We start from the raw sequence: 19,528 nt of genomic DNA, 5'->3' as shown, positions 1-19,528 counted from the left end.
CTGACACATAACAACAACATTCACAACATATGCCAGTGATATTAAACCTGATTCTCATACTGATTTGAACAAGTTGAGAGAGTGGACAGGTGCATGGCAAATGTGGTATAAATGTGAGAACATCCACTTTGATGGGAATAACAGGAATGTAAGCTATTATCTGAATTATAGTAAAATGGGGAAAGTTCGGCATGACCCTGCAACCTGTGTGCTAAAAGCGTGCATGCAGGTGCAGCTAGTGATACGAATAGGCAATTGGTAGCTGTGTTTCAGTCAAAGTCAATATCAAAGTGCATATACTGTATATCATGAGATGCATTTTCTTGCAGCCATCCACAGGAAAAATAAACAAATAAAACAGTTATGAAAAAATCATACATGGAAAAGACTGACAAACAACCAATGTGCAAATAATAAAAAAGGTAAATAAATCATGCTGAGAGAATGAGTTGTAAAGTACTTGAAAATGAGTCCATAGGCTTCGAGTCAGTTCAGTGTTGAGGTGAGTGAAGTTATGCACACAGGTTCAGGCGCCTTATGGGGGTAACTAATAACTGTTCCTGAGCCTGGTGGTGTGTAACCCGTAGCTCCTGTACCTCCTGCCCGATTGTAGGATAGTAGTAGTGAGAAGAGAGCATGGATGACAGGGGTCTTTGATATTGGATGCTGCTTTCTTGTAGCAGCTTATAAATGTGCTCAGTGATGGGGAGTGTTTTTGCCTGAGATGGTCTGGGCAGTGTATCCATATCTACCTATTATCTATCTCTCCATCTCTCCCTGTCGCGCCCTGTCTCCCTTGTGCACTGGGCATTCACTGTTTATACATTATATGCTTGCACATAGAATCCAAGTGATGATGTTGGGTGACAGAACAGGGAATCACGAGCTGCTTGTTATTTATCTGCATCTCCCCTGTGTGAGCTGATGGGGAACTGCACAAGGATACTGACAGGATGTGAAACAAAAAGGATGGTTCATATTCACGATTATAATCCTTTGGTCAGAGGGGTACACTGGAGACAGGAAAGTTCTTTTATAAGTCTCACCAATGCAAACAGTGAAGGACACTTAGTAAAGGTTAAAAGTACATGTGTCCTACCAAAGAAAAGGCATCTGATGGATTTTGTAACCTGTAAACATCCTTTAAAACGCTGAAACGAGGAGCAAAAACAAAGTGTGAAGACTTCTTCAGTCTGACAAATGATATTGGAAGATCAATTAACGTTAGGTATTCACTTTACGTTAAGAAGTCCAAAGAGGAGGAAAGAAGGCAAAGCACTTTTGTTCAGTTTCTAATCATGATCCACACTTCCTGTAACCTCCCAATGCAATTGCAGTCCTCATTTTCCCTCTTTTTTTTTAATCACCTTAGGCCTCTTGCTCTGCTCTGTCAAATCTCTTTGCAAAGCACTAGAGTAACAGACCAAGTATTTTCTGAAAGGACTTGTGAGTCAGAGACAAGATGATAACACCAACAGAACTGTGTATAAGTCTGAGGCACATATATTTAGCTAGGGTGTCTAAGACTTTTGCACAGTACTGCATTCGTCAATGTGGAGTGGAGAGCAAGTTTGTAAATCTGGTGGGAGCAAAGGATATTGGGAATGGTGAGGGTGGAGTGCCACAGTACACACACAGCCCTGAGACTCCAGGCAAGGTCATTTGATTCCAAACAATTGATTTATTGATCATTACAGAATGTCTCTCTGGTGCTTCTCACTCTCTCACCTCTCTCTCCCCCTTTTCCCAACCATGATTCCCCTCTTCCCACTCTCAGTCCACAATAGACACCCATATCAGAATCAGGTTTGTCATCACTCACATATATCATGAAATTTGTTTTTTTTTTGCGGCACTTTACAGTGCAATACATAAAATTACTAAAGTACTGTGCAGAAATCTTAGGCACCCTAGCTATATATATGTGTGCCAAAGACTTTTGCACAGTACTGTTCTTCCTCTAGTGAATGTGACTTCAGACTTTCACTGTGAATCTTTCTTCATATTGCGTCTGTCACCTGCAGACCTTTTTTCTCTGACAAGCACATTCGGACCTTAGACGTGTTCCCGATTTCCATTCCAGTCTTGGTTCCATTCCTGTCCATTGGCGGCATGGGTCCGGAGGTTATAAGTGCAGTAACCACTTGAGGACTGAGTTACTGATATAGATAGATAGACAGACATACTTTATTGATCCTGTGGGAAATTGCGTTTCGTTACAGTTGCACCAACCAAGAATAGAGTATAAACATAGCAACATAAGACCACAAATAATTAAATAATAATATGTAAATTATGCTAGATGGAAATAAGTCCAGGACCAGCCTATTGGCTCAGGGTGTCTGACCCTCCAAGGGAGGTGTTGTGAAGTTTGATGACCACAGGCAGGAATGACTTCCTGTGACGCTCAGTGTTTCATCTTGGCTGCATATAGACTGTGATACGGAGGTAAAAGTATGCTTTGGATGACTGCAAGCCTTTGTCATTTTTGGTTCCTTTAATGATTCAAGCCAATGCAGCCCAGACAAAGATTCTTCATTTAGTCAGCAATGTCACTTTGGTGATTCACAAGATTTCTTTAGAATGTTACCTCATGCAAATAACTGACACATTAGGCAAAATAACACTGAACCTTTGCCGCAGAAAATGCTCTATATGACAGTCTTTATACTTCCCACAAAATTCCTCCCATACTTTCCCATCTGCAGAATTGCTGGTCATCATTATCCCAGTCTGTAAATTACTTAAGGCTATGCTGCTCAGAATTCCACTGAGGAATGAACGAAATTTCAAGACTCCTTCCCTTCTACAACTAAAGTTTAGTAAATTCCTTATGGGTGCCCTGCAACTTTGGAAGGTGTGATAGAAATGCATGTTATTTGTTCTTTATTATATGTTTTCTTCTTACTTTTTGTGGTTGTAATTGCTTGTCTGACATAGCTTTCCATGGCTGTCTAAGATCATTTCTTCACTGTTTTACTGCCAATTACAGTCTTGGGAACAGTGCCTAGAACATTTGCATTGTTGACCTTTATTTCCACTCTTGATTTGCTTAGCCACATAATTTTAAGAAAAGGGTCAACCAAAGCATTAATCGCTATGCAAATGTCAGTAAACCTCTATATTTCTGGTATGTCGGAATGGCGCATTTTTAATTGTTCCTAGTTACACAGACTTAGTCCTAGTTTGGCAAAGATTTTATATTTCACAGTTGAGTTGCTGGTGAACGCAGCAGGCCAGGCAGCATCTCTAGGAGGAGGTACAGTCGACGTTTCAGGCCGAGACCCTTCGTCCTGACTATGAAGTCTCCAGTCCTGACGAAGGGTCTCGGCCTGAAACGTCGACTGTACCTCCTCCTAGAGATGCTGCCTGGCCTGCTGCATTCACTAGCAACTTTGATGTGTGTTGCTTGAATTTCCAGCATCTGCAGAATTCCTCGTGTTTGCGTTTTTAATATCACAGTTGGTTCTTTTTTAAATGATAGAAAGTCAAAGCTACCCTCATTCTTCATGGCAAAAATTTCCCTGGGAGTCAAGAATATGGAACCCTATGTAAAAACAAAGAGAATAACAAAGTATGAGGAATAAATAATGAATCTGGTGCTTCTCTGCAAAAGCATAGGCCAGTGCATATGGCAAACCAACTGCATGTTAAGGGTTGTAATGAAGCTGGGCAAAAGTTGAAACACAGGCCTGCAATTTTCCCTTTCTCAAGTTGAAGTTCACAAGTGAGGGCATTTTTCTCAGCAATAGCAGATTCCTGACAGTGAAAGGTGTCATGTTCTAATCATCCATGCATGTAGTTTAAGCTCCTGTACAGTGGAAGACTGATTTGAACAGTATACTTTTCCATTCTGCTAAATTTGAAGGAGAGGTTTCGTCTGTTTCCATGACTATCTCAATATACATTTATGATCTGATTATGTCATAAATAAGAGCAAAGAATGACTCATTGACGCAATCACCATCTGTGATATTATGGAAGTATCTCTATGTGTTCTTATTAAATATCTGTGCAATGTATGATGACTGATATAGTGATAGAATGAAGAATGGAACTTGATATAATCGACCTTGCTGGTGGAATTGCTCACTATGAAATTATGTTACTGCATGCCCAGAGATGATATGTCAATGTTGCTCTACACTGGAGTTGAAAGGAACTCCATTCACTTGATTCCTTCATTGTGAGGCAGTCCACTGGACCAGCTGCATCTGAGGCAGTGTGGAATGCCACAGGCATCCCGTAAAGATGAGCTTGCTGCTGCTGGTACTTAGTCTATGCACATGCGAACAGTATGTGTACAGAGGCTGCAAGGCTCCCACATGGAGTATGATGGAGTGGACCATTTGTGTGCTGGTGCTCTGCTGTGCAGGCGTTAAGTCCTAAAGATTTTCTGTTCACTGTTCATCTGCCCCATCATTGTGAAAGGGCAACCATTGCTTGGATATGCATGGTAAACAACTGAGGAGCAGGAAGATGAGGTTGAAGCATCTCCGTCATGTGTCCCTGTGGCAGAGGGAATGAATGTGGCTTTGATCTGGATGGGTAGAACTTCTCGACAGTTGTTGGAGTTGCCCTGTTTGACAAGTGGAAAGTATTCCATTACATTCCTTACTGGTGCTTCATGGTGGAAAGACCTTAATTAGAATCCTGTATGAAATGAATGGGAAAGTATGCCAGATGATGTAAATGAGGCTGCAAAAGAGCTTAGCCTGTGTGTGTATCTCTTAGCCTGTATCTCTGCTCCTCCTTGACCACACACAAGTCACCGGTCACACCTTGCAGGATGGCCTGCTGAGCTCTGCTTGCACGTTCATCCCCAGTTCACAAACTTCAGATTGGGCAGAGCTGCCTGCAACACGGCCAAACAGCGAGTACGCAGCAGGAGGCCGGTTCTGTTTGCCTTCTACTGACCTATATGTGTTATAATACTTATAAAACCTGACATGAAGGCTGCAGTCACTGCAGTGGGGTCATCTGCAGAGAGGTGAGAATGTGTAAAGTCTACTACTGCATCATTATCTACCACTGCAACTTCCATTAAATCCCTGATACTTACCATATTTTGGAAGGACATTCAATTCACTTTTCTTCATGAATACATGCTCTTTATTGCCACATAAAATTTGCATATATGATAGCATTTAAGAAAAAACATTTGCCTAATAATTAAATTACTTAAAAAATACTGCCTAAATAGCTAGTTTATTTTTACATGTATATTCAATACTGATAATTTTTCATGTCAGAATACTTATAAATCTTTGATGTTTACTAATTTTAGATATGTATTTGACTCCTGGTCAAATTTATATGTATACATACACAGTGGTATGCAAAAGTATGGGCACCCTGGTCAAAATTTCTGTTACTGTGAATAGCTATGTGAGTAAAAGATGAACTGATTTCCAAAAGGCATAAATTTAAAGATGACACATTTCTTTAATATTTTAAGCAAGAAAACTTCTTTATTTCCATCTTTTACAGTTTCAAAATAACAAAAAAGGAAAAGGGCCCAAAGCAAAAGTTTGGGCACCTTGCATGGCAGTACTTAGTAACACCCCCTTTGGCAAGTATCACAGCTTGTAAACGCTTTCTGTAGCCAGCTAAGAGTCTTTCAATTCTTGTTTGGGGGATTTTCGCCCATTCTTCCTTGCAAAAGGCTTCTAGATCTGTGAGATCAAGCAACACACATCAAAGTTGCTGGTGAACGCAGCAGGCCAGGCAGCATCTGTAGGAAGAGGTGCAGTCGATGTTTCAGGCCGAGACCCTTCGTCAGGAGTCCTGACGAAGGGTCTCGGCCTGAAACGTTGACTGCACCTCTTCCTACAGATGCTGCCTGGCCTGCTGCGTTCACCAGCAACTTTGATGTGTGTTGCTTGAATTTCCAGCATCTGCAGAATTCCTGTTGTTTAGATCTGTGAGATTCTTGGGCCGTCTTGCATGCACTGCTCCCTTGAGGTCTATCCACAGATTCTCGATGATGTTTAGGTCAGGGGACTGTGAGGGCCATGGCAAAACCTTCAGCTTGGGCCTCTTCAGGTAGTCCATTGTGGATTTTGAGGTGTGTTTAGGATCATTATCCTGTTGTAGAAGCCATCCTCTTTTCATCTTCAGCTTTTTTACAGACGGTATGATGTTTGCTTCCAGAATTTGCTGGTATTTATTCTTCTCTCCACCAGTAAATGTTCCCCGTGTCACTGGCTGCAACACAAGCCCAAAACATGATCGATCCACCCTCGTGCTTAACAGTTGGAGAGGGATTCTTTTCATGAAATTTTGCACCCTTTTTTCTCCAAACATTCCTTTGCTCATTGCAGCCAAAAAGTTCTATTTTAAAATCATCAGTCCACAGGACTTGTTTCCAAAATGCATCAGGCTTGTTTGGATGTTCCTTTGAACCTTTTGAATAAAACTTTTTGGCCGCAATGAGCAAAGGTTTGTTTGGAGAAAAAGGGGGCAGAATTTCATGAAAAGAACACCTCTCCAACTGTTAAGCACGGGGGTGGATCGATCATGCTTTGGGCTTGTGTTGCAGCCAGTGGGATGGGGAACATTTCACTGGTAGAGGGAAGAATGAATTCAGTTAAATACCAGCAAATTCTGGAAGCAAACATCACACCGTCTGTAAAAAAGCCGAAGATGATTCGGGCCCTTTTCCTTTTCTTGCTATTTTACAATTGTAATAGATGGAAATAAAAAAGTAATCTTGCTTAAAATATTAAAGAAATGTGTCATCTTTAACTTTATGCACTTTGGAAATCAAATCATCTTTTACTCACTTAGAAATTCACAGTAACAGAAATTTTGACCAGGGGTGCCCAAACTTTTGCATACCACTGTATATATATATAATTTTTCATTACTTTTTTATATCATATTTTAACTGTCAGATATATTTGAATATCTGAATTTATTAAACAAGCAAGGAAAAAACTCTAATCTCATGTCATGCAAAGAGGCTATTACTGTTTTCCTTGGAAAACTCAAACTTTCCAGCAGCAATATTGAACATCACAAGTTTATGTAATTTTCTTCACTGGCCACTCTTAAAGTAGAATAGCAAGATGATGATCTGATTGTGTATCATGATCATTTGAATCTACTGAGTCAGAATCAGATTTATTATCGCCAGCATGTGATGTGAAATTTGTTAACTTAGCAGCAGCTGTCCAATGCAATATATAATGTAGAAGATGAGAAGATATAGTAAAATAATAATAATGAATAAATAAGTAAATCAATTTCAGTATACGTATATTGAATAGATTAAAAATCGTGCAAAAACAGAAATGCTGTATATTTTAAAAAGTGAGGTAGTGTCCAAGGGTTCAATGTCTATTTAGGAATCGGATGGCAGAGGGGAAAAAGCTGTTCCTGAAACTCTGAGTATGTGCCTTCAGTACCTCCTACCTGATGGTAGCAGTGAGAAAAGGGCATGCCTTTGGTGCTGGAGATACTTAATAATCGATGCTGCCTTTCCGAGACACTGCTCCCTGAAGATGTCCTGGGTACTTTGTAGTCTAGTACCTAAGATGGATCTGACCAGATTTACAACCCTCTGCAGCATCTTTTGGTCCTGTGTAGTAGCCCCCCCCCCCCACCAATACCAGATAGTGATGCAGCCTGTCAGAATGCTCTCCACAGTACATCTATAGATGTTTTTGACTGCATTTGTTGACATACCTAATCTCTTCAAACTCCTAATGAAGTATAGCCACTGTCTTGCCATCTTTATAACTGCATCAGGTTAGATCTTCAGAAATCTTGACACTCAGGAACTTGAAACTGCTCACTCACTCCACTTTTGATCCCTCTATGAGGATTGGTATGTGATCCTTCATCTTACCCTTCCTGAAGTCCACAATCAGCTCTTTCATCTTACTGACGTTGAGTGCCAGGTTGTTGCTGCAGCAGCACTCCACTAGTTGACATATCTCACTCCTGTACATCCTCTTGTCACCACCTGAGATTCTACCAACAATGGTTGTATTGTTTGCAAATTTATAGATGGTATTTGAGCTATGCCTAGCCACACAGTCACGTGTATATAGAGAGTAGAGCAGTGGGCTAAGCACATACCCCTGAGGTGCACCAGTGTTAATCGTCAGCGAGGAGGATATGTTATCACCAATATGCACAGATTGGTCTTCTGGTTAGGAAGTCAAGGATCTATTTGCAGAGGGAGGTACAAAGGTCCAGGTTCTGTAACTTCACAATCAGGATTGTGGGAATGATGGTATTAAATGCTAAGCTATAGTCGATGAACAGCATCCTGACATAGGTGTTTCTGTCATCCAGGTGGTCTAAAGCCATGTGGAGAGCCATTGAGATTGTGTCTGCTGTTGATCTATTGTGACGATAAGCAAATTGCAATAGGTCCAGGTCCTTGCTAAGGCAGGAGTTCAGTCTAGTCATGACCAACCTCTCAAAGCAGTTCATCACTATCGATGTGAGTGCTACCGGTTTATAGTCATTAAGGCAGCTCACATTATTCTTCTTAGGCACTGGTGTAATTGTTGCCTTTCTGAGGCAAGTGGGAACTTACACCCATAGCAGTGAGAGGTTGAAAATGTTCTTGAATACTCCTGCTAATTGGTTGGCACAGGTTTTCAGAGCCTTACCAGGTACTCCATTGGGACCTTCTGCCTTGTGAGGGTTCACTCTCTTTAAAGACAGTCTAACATCAGCCTTTGAAACAGAGATCACAAGGTCATGAGGTGCAGCAGGAATCTTCACAGCTGTAGTTGTATTCTCCCTTTCAAAGCGGGCATAGAAGGCATTGAGTTCATCTGGTAGTGAAGCATCGCTGCCATTCATGCTATTATGTTTCGCTTTGTAGGATGTAATGTCTTGCAAACCCTGCCAGAGTTGCCATGCATCCGATGTTGCCTCCAACCTCGCTCGAAATTGTCTCTTCGCCCTTGATACTGCACATTGATATTGAATTTCGGTTCAGAGACCTTCTGAAGATGCATATTCCAGGTTGGGTGGTGGATCCGTTCAAGGTGACTGTGAATGGTGTTGGCACCACATTTCCAAAATTTCTTATTGAGCTGCAGAGCGATGTAACAGCTCAAGAAAAATTCAAATTCAGCATGCAGAATGTATGGATAACTAGTGATATTCAAAGTAAGTTTCCACAGCTCTGGGAGAAAGCAAAGTTTTTAATTGGATTTCCCATCGTTTATCTGTTTGAATGTAGCTTTAGTTAAGCTTTTCACCTGCTTTCAAAAGCTCATAACCATCTAGATGTTGTGAAAAGAGGTGATCTTCAATTATCTTTAACCAAGTTGCAACCAAATATTCAAAAACTCACTGGTTTGCTTCAGTTGCAAGGATCTCACTAAGTACCCGAAGTAACAATATTAAGCACTATTTCATTGCTGGTTGGAAGAATATTATATGTATTATTAATAAAGTATCCTATTCAGAGCTTTGTAATAGTTTTACTTTCATATACACCTGTAACATTATATTTAACATATAATAATAACCATAACCTGTTAGGACATAAATATTGACTGTGTCGCTAGGTTCAGGAACAGTCAACCATCAGGCTTTTGAAACAGTGGGGATAACTTCATTTAACTTCACATTCCCATCAGTGAACTGTTCCCACAAGCTATGGACTCACACTCAAGAACTCTTCATCTCCTGTTCTCGATATTTATAGCTTATTTATTTATTATTATTACTTTTTTCCTCTCTTTTGTATTTGCAAAGTTTGTTTTCTTTTGCACATCGTTTGTGTGCCCTGTTGGGTGAAGTCTTTCGTTGATTCTCTTATTGTTCTTGGATTTACTGGGTTCTAATTGGTGACATATATGCACTTCAATAATAATTTTACTTTGAACTTTGAATTAGTGCAGTTGACCAAAAAAAAACTTTAGCAACTAACAGAGACTTTGGAAACTGGGGACAGAGGTAAATGAAAATCACAAGTGGGCCAAGAGCAGAAAAAGGTTGAAAACCACTCTTCTGGTCCTCTCGAAATTGTGACGAAAAACCCAGTTATCAGAAGATTGATACTAATGAGAGAGATAAGTGAGACAATGGAGAAACATTCAAAATGTTAATGAGAGAGGAGAGAGAGATAATGGAAAGAGACACCAGTCCAAGTATTGACAGACCGGTTGCTTTGAACCTAAACTGTTTGAAGTTTGATGGACAGGCGATACCCCAGCAGTGGTATAAAAAGAACAGGTTCGCTAAGGCACGACACACACCACGAGATCATGAGATAATGAGACCCTGGAAAAGCGGTGTGCCCCCACAAGTTGGTGAGAGTTGCAGGTCTGGTCGCGGGAACCGACCATAGACGCGCAGGGTGAAAAGGGTACGATCGGTGGGAACCTGGTGTGTGTGTCTGCCCTTGCCTGGGTGCTGGGTTCACCGCAGAAGAACGGTCGTATCCAGAATGAGGGATCACAGTCGGTGACCACAGAAGACATAAAAGGGTTCGCCCGAAAGCTAACTGCAAAGAGCATCAAGGTCTGTCTGAATCAGATTTGCATATTCTCTTTCTTTCTCTCTCTCTCTCTCTCTCTCTCTCTCTCTCTCTTTCTCTCTCTCTCTCTCTCTCTCTCTCTCTCTCTCTCTCTTCTCTCTCTTCTCTCCCCCTCCCACCCCCCCACGGCACAACTGCGATTACTGCAAACTGTCCTAAACTGAACTCTGCATCACTTGAGACTGATCATTTTACCCCTAGACTGTGATAGAGCTTGTTTGATTCCTGTTACCCTAGTTCTGTGTACATGTGTTTTATCATTTCTAATCTGTTGCATTCATATCCTTACGATTAGAGTACTGTGTTACTTATTTCTTTAATAAAACTTTCTTAGTTCCAGTAATCCAGACTCCAACTAAGTGGTCCATTTCTGCTGGTTTGGCAACCCAGTTACGGGGTACGTAACAAAATAAGTACTAACATTTCATTTGCCTTTCTCGCTATCGATACAACGTGTAAGTTAACGTTTAGGGAATCCTGCACAAGGACACCCAACACCCTTTGCACTTTGGATTGACGAATTTTCTCCCCGTTTAGAAAATAGCCTACCTTTCCTCCTACCAAAGTGCATGACCATACACTTCCCGACACTGTATTCCACCTGCCACTTTTTTGCCCATTCTCCTATTCAGAATCGGAATCAGGTTAAAACCAGCAGCATGTGTCATGAAATTTGTTGTTTTTGTGGCAGCAGTGCAATGCAGTACTTAACAACAAAAACTAGGAATTACAGGAAATAAATAAATAAAATGGTTGAATTAAATAAGAAGTGCAAAGAAGGAGTGAGGTAGCGTTGATGGGTTCAGTATCCATTCAAAAATGTAATGGCAGAGGGGAAGAAGCTGTTTCAGACTCCTGTACCTCCTCCCTGATGGTAGCAATGAGAACATGGCATGTCCTGGGCAATGGGCTTCCTTAATGAAGGATGCTGTCTTTTTGAGGCATTGCTTCTTGAAGATGTCCTGGATGCTACGGAAGCCAGTGCCCATAATAGAGCTGACCGAGTTTACAACATTCTGCAGTTTCTTTCAATCCTGTGCAGTAGCCTCCCCTGCAAACCAGACCTGTCTAAGTCCTCTGCAGCCTCTTACTTCAGCAACACTACCTGACCCTCAACCTATCTTCATGTTATCACAGACTTGGCCACAAAGCCATCCGTTCTGTCATCCAAAGAAGCAGTCCCGACGACGATATCTGTGGATTACCACTAGTCACTGGCAACCACCAGAGAAGGCCCCTTTTATTCTCTTTCTTTGCCTCCTACCAATCAGCCAATCCTCTATCCATACTAGCATCTTTTCTGTAATACCATGGGCTCTTATCTTGTTGAGCAGCCTCGTACGGCACCTTGTCAAAGACATTTTGAAAATCCAAGTACACAATATGTCCTGATTCACCTTTTTCTATCCTGCTTGTTATTTTCCCAAAGAATTCCAACAGATTTGTCAGGCAAGATTTTCCCTTCAGGAAACCATACTTACCTCGGCCCGATGTTAACATGTGCCTCCAAGTACCCTGAGACCTCATCCTTTGTATGCAACTCCAACATCTTCCCTACCATTGTATTCTGACTAACTGGCCTATGATTTTCTTTCTTCTGCTTCCCTCCCTCCTTGAAGAGTGGAGTGATATTTGCATTTTTTCAGTGCTCCAGAACCATGCTAGAATCAAATGATTCTTGAACTATTATCTAATGCCTCCATAATCTCTTCAGCTGCCTCTTTCAGAACCCAGAGGTGTACTCCATCTGGTCCAGATGACTTATCGACCTTCAAACCTTTCAGCTTCCCAAGCACCTTCTCCCTAGTAACGGCAATTTCACTCATTTCTGCCCCCTGACACTCTTGAACTTCTAGCATATTGCTAGTGTCCTCCACAGTAGGGACTGATGAAAAATACTTAATTCGGGTCATCCTCCATTTCTTTGACCTCAAATTCCACCTCTTCAACGTCATTTTCAAGAAGTCAGGTATCTACTCTTGCCTCTCTTTTACTCTTTATATATCTGAAAAAAATTTTGGTATCCTCTTTGGTAATACAGCTAGCTTACCTTTGTATTTCATCCTTTCCCTCCTTATGGCTTTTTTTATTTGCTTCTGTTGGGGTTTTAAAAGCTTCCCAATCCTCTAATTTCCCACTAATTTTTGGCTTAATATATGCCTTCTCTTTTGCTTTTATGTTGTCTTTGACTTCCCTTGTCAGCCACAGTTGTGAAATCCTGCCTTTAGAATACTTCTTCTTTGGGATATATGTCCTGCTTTTTCCAAATTGCCCCCAGAAACTCCAATCATTGCTGTTCTGCCATCATCCCTTCTGGGTGGGTGGTGTCCTTGATTATCCTGGCAGCACTGCTCTGACAGCGTGCGGAGTAAAGTGAGTCCAAGGATGGAAGATTGGTTTGTGTGATGTGCTGCGCTGTGTTCACGATCTTCTACGGCTTCTTCCGGTCTTGGACAGGACAACTTCCATACCAGGTTGTGATGCACCCTAAAAGAATGCTTTCTACGGTGCATCTATAAAAATTAGTGAGGGTTTTAGGGGATAGGCCAAATTTCTTTAGTTTTTTCAGGAAGTAAGAGTGCTGGTGGGCTTTCTTGGCAGTGGACTCTGCTTGATTGGACCAAGTCAGGTCATTTGTGATATTTACCCCGAGGAACTTAAAGCTTTTGACCTGTTCCACTTGCGCACCGCCGATGTAAATGGAGTCATGCAGTCCGCTACTCCTTCTGAAGTCAACAACCAATTCCTTCGTCTTGCTAACGTTGAGGGATAGGTTATTGTCTTTGCACCATGCCACCAGGTTCTTAATTTCCTCTCTGTACTCAAACTCATCATTACCCGAGATATGGCCTACAATTGTGGTGTCATCAGCAAACTTATACTGAGATTGATGGAAACTTGGCTACATAATCATGGGTGTACAGTGAGTACAGCAGGGGGCTGAGTACACAGCCTTGTGCTCAGAAGAGACTTCTGGCTTCTCTTACTCTCCCTTTAGAATGCAGTGGGCCCGATCCGAGCCGTGCCTGACCCTGGCACCTGGGATGCAATATACCTTCTGGGTGTCTCTTTCACGTCCACAAAATCCCATGTCTACTGCTCTACTATGTCTACTGTATCTACTATGGAATCCCCTATCACTACTGCAGTCTTCTTCTGCCTCCTTCCCTTCTAAACCACAGTACCAAAGATCCGGTCATTGCAACTTCCCTGGTATACTGTTGGTCCCTCTCAGCAGTATCCAAGTGGTATACTATTAAGGGGAACGGCCATTGCCTTGCTCTTATGCCCACTGTAGTGCACCACTTCCTTGCTGAAAAGGATGATTTCTGAGTTCTTTGCGATCTTTTGTCAGACAGGTGCTGAACTCTTCGGTGCTGCCAGCCAATCTTGGCTTTCCAACAATATTAAGCGAATCTTAGCTTCCCAGCAATCTTCTTAACGCAGTAAACATTTCGGTACACTGATCCTGTTGCCTTCTTGTTCAGCCTGCCTCTCACTATGATCATGTGAGACCTTTATAACAGATTACTACATCCTCTGACGTGCTGACAACTAAACCCTTCTCTGCTCCCACTTGGCTGTACCCAATGTCTCACCATGTGCTGATCCTGGCTTTATTGTAAGCTCTGAATCGTGTGTAGATGTATCTGCGCTAGTATCCAATTGTCAGGTAGTGTGTATGAGTTGTTGGTATCATTGCAGCTTTCTTACTTTTCTTGTACAGACTGAACAGTTTGCGGTTCTTGGGAACCTGTACCAGAAAAGAGTCACAAAGAGTAAGATTATGATGTGGTAAACAGGGTGAAAGTAAAGGGAAGATGCTTAAATAGAAGTTTTGGGTTGAGGGAGCGTTTGGAAGTGAGAGGTAAAACCGGGTATGAGGTTTCAGTCTCAATGCACACCACGGAACCAGAAACAATATCCCAATGTTCTACTGTCTCCTCCAGTCGGATTAAAGTAGAAGCCCATCTCTTTCTCACTTCTTACTTGTTGTTGTCTGCGGTATGTGCTGCCTTGTTCTGCCCAAGGAAGTGAAACGGAGACATCTCTTTCCTCCTTATTAAGGAGACAGAGAAAGAGTCTGAGGTATGTCGAACACTGGGTGAATGAGCAGTCTTTGGAGTACTGCAGGTCTGTGTCTTTGTTGTTGCTTTGTTGCACGCTTGAGTGCTTGATCCTTTTTTTTTGCTGGTGGAGGAGGGGGAGACCGTTGCTTGCTGCCACTGCAGGAGGGAGGGGAGCTGGGGGGGGAACTTTGGGGTTCTAATATTTAACTGTCATTCATTCTTTGGGACACTCCTCTGTTTTTCGTGGATGGTTGCAAAGAAAAAGCATCTCAGGATATATATTATATACATTTCTCTGACATTAAATGTACCTTTGAAACCGAGGAAGCAAAGTGTCAGCGAATGTCCTACAGTCTGTTTAGTTGGTTTTAAATAATTTGTGGATGCAATGCTTAGAGCGAACCTCTAGTTATGGGTGTTGTGATGCTTCCAAATGTTAGATTTGAACACATTCAGAATGTGAGGGATGTGGAGGTGGTGATGTGAACTATTTGTGATACTGGTAGTGATGTGTAGGATTACAGTTTACCTACTTTGAACTTGGTCATTCATATGAAGTGGTCTTGTAACACTGCATCTATATCCTGTCAACATCATCTGCTCCTGTTAATGCTCCCCAAAGCTGTCCGCCGTATGTCTGTGCTCAATGTGTGGATAATCCCCTCTGCAACCAGTACATCTGACTTACTTTCCACCTCATCCACCAGGATTTCCAGTGTGGTAGATAGATAGATAGATACTTTATTGATCCCAAAGGAAATTACAGTGTCACAAGTATAAATATTAGAAGAGAAGTAGAAAGAATAAAAGATAAGTTACCACAAATAGTCTAACAGGAGGAGGGTCATCACTTTCATGGCTATAGATTGACTCATTATAGAGCCTAATGGCCAAGGGTAAGAATGACCTCATATAGCACTCTTTGGAGCAGCGCAATTGTCTTAGTCTATTACTAAAAGTGCTCTTCTGTTCAGCAAAGGTGGTATGCAGAGAGTGAGAAACATTGTCCAGAATTGCCAGGATTTTCCACAGGGTCCTTTGTTCTACCACAGCCTCCAGTGTGTCCAGTTTGACTCTTATAACAGAGCCAGCCTTTCTAATCAGTTTCTTGAGCCAGTTAGCATCACCTGTGTTGATGCCATTGCCCCAGCACACTACTGCATAGAAGACTGTACTGGCAACAGTAGACTGGTAGAATACGTGAAGGAGAGGCCTGCATACTCCAAAGGACCTCAGTCTCCTCAGGAAGTTGAGGCGGCTCTGGCCCTTCTTGTGCACAGCCTCTGTGTCGGTGCTCCACTCAAATTTGTCATCCAGGTACTTGTAGGTCTTCACCATCAATAGTAACAGGGAGCAATGCAGGTTTATTCTTCCTAAAGTCCATCATCATCTCCTTTGCCTTGATGATGTTGAGCTGCAGATGATTCAGTTTGCACCATTTGACAAAGACCTCCACCAGTGCCCTATATTCATCCACCTGTCCTCCCTTTATACACCCAACTATCGCTGAGTCATCAGAGAATTTCTGCAGTAAAGTCTGAGGTATACAGAGTAAACAGGAAGGGAGCTAATGCAGTCCCTGTGGGGCCCCAGTGCTGCTTATAGCCTTGTCTGACACACAGCTCTGAAGCCACACATACAGTGGTCTGCCAGTCATTACCTAGGATATAAATGGAAGTGCCAGTGTGCAATGAATGGAACTTTTCCCCCAGCAAGGAGGGCTGTATGGTATTAGATGGATTTATTGTTTGAGAAACTGCCTGCACCAACTTAAGACCCAGTGGAACTTCCCTTTATTCTATAAATCTTCTCTTTCGTAGTTCTGATGAAACTCTTTTTTTTGCCTTTCCACAGACACTGATCTGCTGAATATATTAACATTTTTAGTTTATCACCTTTAATCGGTGTAGGCTATCTTTTTTAGATTAATTTTGCGGTAGAATCATTGATTCCTTTTGCAAGGTTATTGAATGCAGCTATAGAAGTGGTTTCAATAATTTTAAAGAATTTTTTTTACAATTGGCCTTTTCATTGGTCAAATGGCTTGAGCTCATTAATATTAAATTGGTCAGGGAGTCTTTATGAAACAGTTGAAAGTTGTGAACCACCTGGTGATTGTTCTTATTGCTTTTTTCAGCTACCTTCACTTGCAACGTGCTGAGGACTCTGCTAAATGACGTGAAATTTGGAGAAATGATTTCCTACAAGCAGCTAGCAACCCTTGCAGGCAATTCAAAAGCCGTGAGAGCTGTGGGAGGAGCAATGAGAAGTAATCCGGTAAATCTACCTCAATATCATTACGATGCAAAATCAAAATTCTAACAGTTATGTCAGGGCAGTTTGGACTAGGACACCTTGCTTTCAGAAATAAATATAAAACCAGTGTAATTCACAACTAAGACCTATTTGTGCCCTTTACCCCCTCTATATAACACCTCCAGCTTCTCACTTCATCCCCCCCCCACCCCTCACTTGGCTGCACCTTCCTTTTCAGACCTCATAAAAGGTCTTGACCCAAAAGGTCACTTCTTTATTCCTTTCCATAGATGCTGCCTGACCTGCTGAGTTCTTCCAGCAAAATGTGCTTGTAATTTAAGTATTATTTAGTTCAACCATTTTCTGCAATTATTTTGGAATTATCTAAGCTTCTGGAAGGGGCCTTCAACATATTGGGAAATGGTGATTGCAGATTTCATTTTTTCCCATCCTTAATGAATAACAAAGGGCAAGGAAGACTGTTCATGAGATATGGTTCAGGCTGGAGAACTTCACTGCTGGGAGCTCACATCTGTCGAATGTATCATTGTCACACACTTCTTTAATATGTAAGAGTAAAACATCTCTGGATGTAATCATTAGGCTGCAAAGGTCATGAAAATAGGAGTATGAATTCCTCCAATGGCTCAGGTTGTGAAAGCCAAGCATAACTGTACTGCAGGCCAGTAGGTTATGGGTTCACAGGCGGATCTCTGATTGTGGGTGTGGTGAAGCTTACAGATGTTACATTTAAGCATAGTAAAGGACGTGAATGATTTGGACGTGGAGAATGGATCAGTTTGTGAAACCAATAATGGGCTTTGTAGCATTGAAATTTGCTGTCTACTATGCCCCCAGTCTTGGTGCCATCCACAAATTTGCTGATCCAGTTTACTTCAATATCATCCAGGTTGTTGATATGGATGACAAACAACAATGGACCCAGCATTGATCCCTGCATCACACCACCAGTCACAGACCTCCAGAATGCCAAGTAACCAAACTTTCTTGACCAACCTCCCATGTAGGACCTGTCAAATGCCTTACTAAAGTCCATGTAGATAACATCCACTACCTTGCCTTCATTAACTTTCCTGGTAACTTTCTCAAAAGACTCCATATGAAATTGGTTAGACTTGACTTACCACGCACATTGCCGTGTTGACTATCCTTAATTAAACCCTGTCTATTCAAATGGCTATATATCTGGACTATTAGAACAGCGGTCCCCAACCACCGGGCCGCAAAGCACGCGCTACCGGAGCCGCGAGGAAACGATATGATTTGGCGATATGAGTCAGCTGCACCTTTCCTCATCCCCTGTCATGCCCACTGTTAAGCCATTACGCATGTGAGGTCATTACCCGCGCGTCATCCATGTCAGCGCGGGAAGAAGATCAACTCCTCGAGCTTGCAAATGACGGCGGGCTGAAAACTATGTTTGACATAACATCTCTGCCAGCATTCTGGATCAAAGTCACGGCTAAATATCCTGAGATAGTCATGAAAGCACTGAAAAAGTTGCTTCCATTTCCAACATATCTCTGCAATGAGTGCAACGAAAACCAAATTGCATAATAGACTGGACATAAGGAACCCCGTTCGAGTATCGCTGTCTCCCGTCACCCCTCGATGGGACCATCTTGTTGCAGGGAAACAAGCATTCAGCCCAGGGCTCCCACTGATTCAGCGATATTAGTGTGTTGCAATGATTTTATATGTTCATACGGGGAAAATATGTGCTGTGTGTTTAATATCCAAATGTTACTTAAAATGTTATGATGTTATTGACTTACTTATATAACCATATAACAATTACAGCACGGAAACAGGCGATCTCGGCCCTTCTAGTCCGTGCCGAACGCTACTCTCACCTAGTCCCACCGACCTGCACTCAGCCCATAACCCTCCATTCCTTTCCTGTCCATATACCTGTCCAATTTTTCTTTAAATAATATCGAACCTGCCTCTACCACTTCTACTGGAAGTTCGTTCAACACTTACTTCAAGCTCCCCTGTCCTTCCCTGATAATTGACTTATCGCTATATTCATGCGAGGAAAATATGCGCTGTGTGTTTAATATTAAATTCATTAGATAAACCCTTTTAGAAACGAAATTGAGTGTATTAGCCACTTATCACCTATATTCCGGTCGTGATTAACACCCCCACCCCAACAGAATCGCCAAAAACGATTTGTAGAAACAATCGGCACGTGCACGCATGCGCACTGGTGCCCGCGCAAGGCTTCATGGTCATTGTAGTCTCTCGGTGTAAACAACGTATTTGACTCTACTCTTGTCCGTTGGCAACCCTACACCCCCCCCACCCCCGGTTGACCGGTCCGCAAGAATATTGTCAATATGAAACCGCAGTGCATAAAAGGTTGGGGACCTCTGTATTAGAATACCTTCCAATCATTTACCCACTATTGATGTCAGGCTTTATAGCCTATGATTTCCCAATTTATTTTAGAGCCTTTATTAAACAATGGAACAACATTAGCTATCATCCAATCCTCCAGCACCTCACCATTGCTAAGGATGTTTTAAATTTCTCTGCTAGGACCCCTACAATTTCTGCAGTAGCCTCCCACAAGGGCTGAAGGAATGCCAAGTTAGGTCCTGGAGATTTATCCACCCTAATTTGTCCCAAGTCAGCAAACACTTTGTCCTCTGTAATCTGTATA

General features: G+C 42.0%; 1 protein-coding gene across 1 annotated transcript in view; it reads left to right on the top strand.

Annotated features, from left to right (window-relative positions):
• mgmt (O-6-methylguanine-DNA methyltransferase) overlaps window positions 1–19,528 on the top strand; it is a 401,995-nt gene that overhangs the window by 373,237 nt on the left and 9,230 nt on the right. Inside the window, exon 7 of the mRNA XM_072239661.1 lies at window positions 16,721–16,860. Coding sequence (XP_072095762.1) covers window positions 16,721–16,860 — 140 coding nt within the window. The remainder of the gene's footprint in view (window positions 1–16,720; window positions 16,861–19,528) is intronic.

The sequence above is a fragment of the Mobula birostris genome, chromosome 21 (assembly GCF_030028105.1).
Source record: "Mobula birostris isolate sMobBir1 chromosome 21, sMobBir1.hap1, whole genome shotgun sequence".
In the NCBI taxonomy this organism is placed as follows: domain Eukaryota; kingdom Metazoa; phylum Chordata; class Chondrichthyes; order Myliobatiformes; family Myliobatidae; genus Mobula; species Mobula birostris.
The sequence above is the reverse complement of the archived record's forward strand: the minus strand, read 5'-3'. Positions and strand labels throughout refer to the sequence as shown.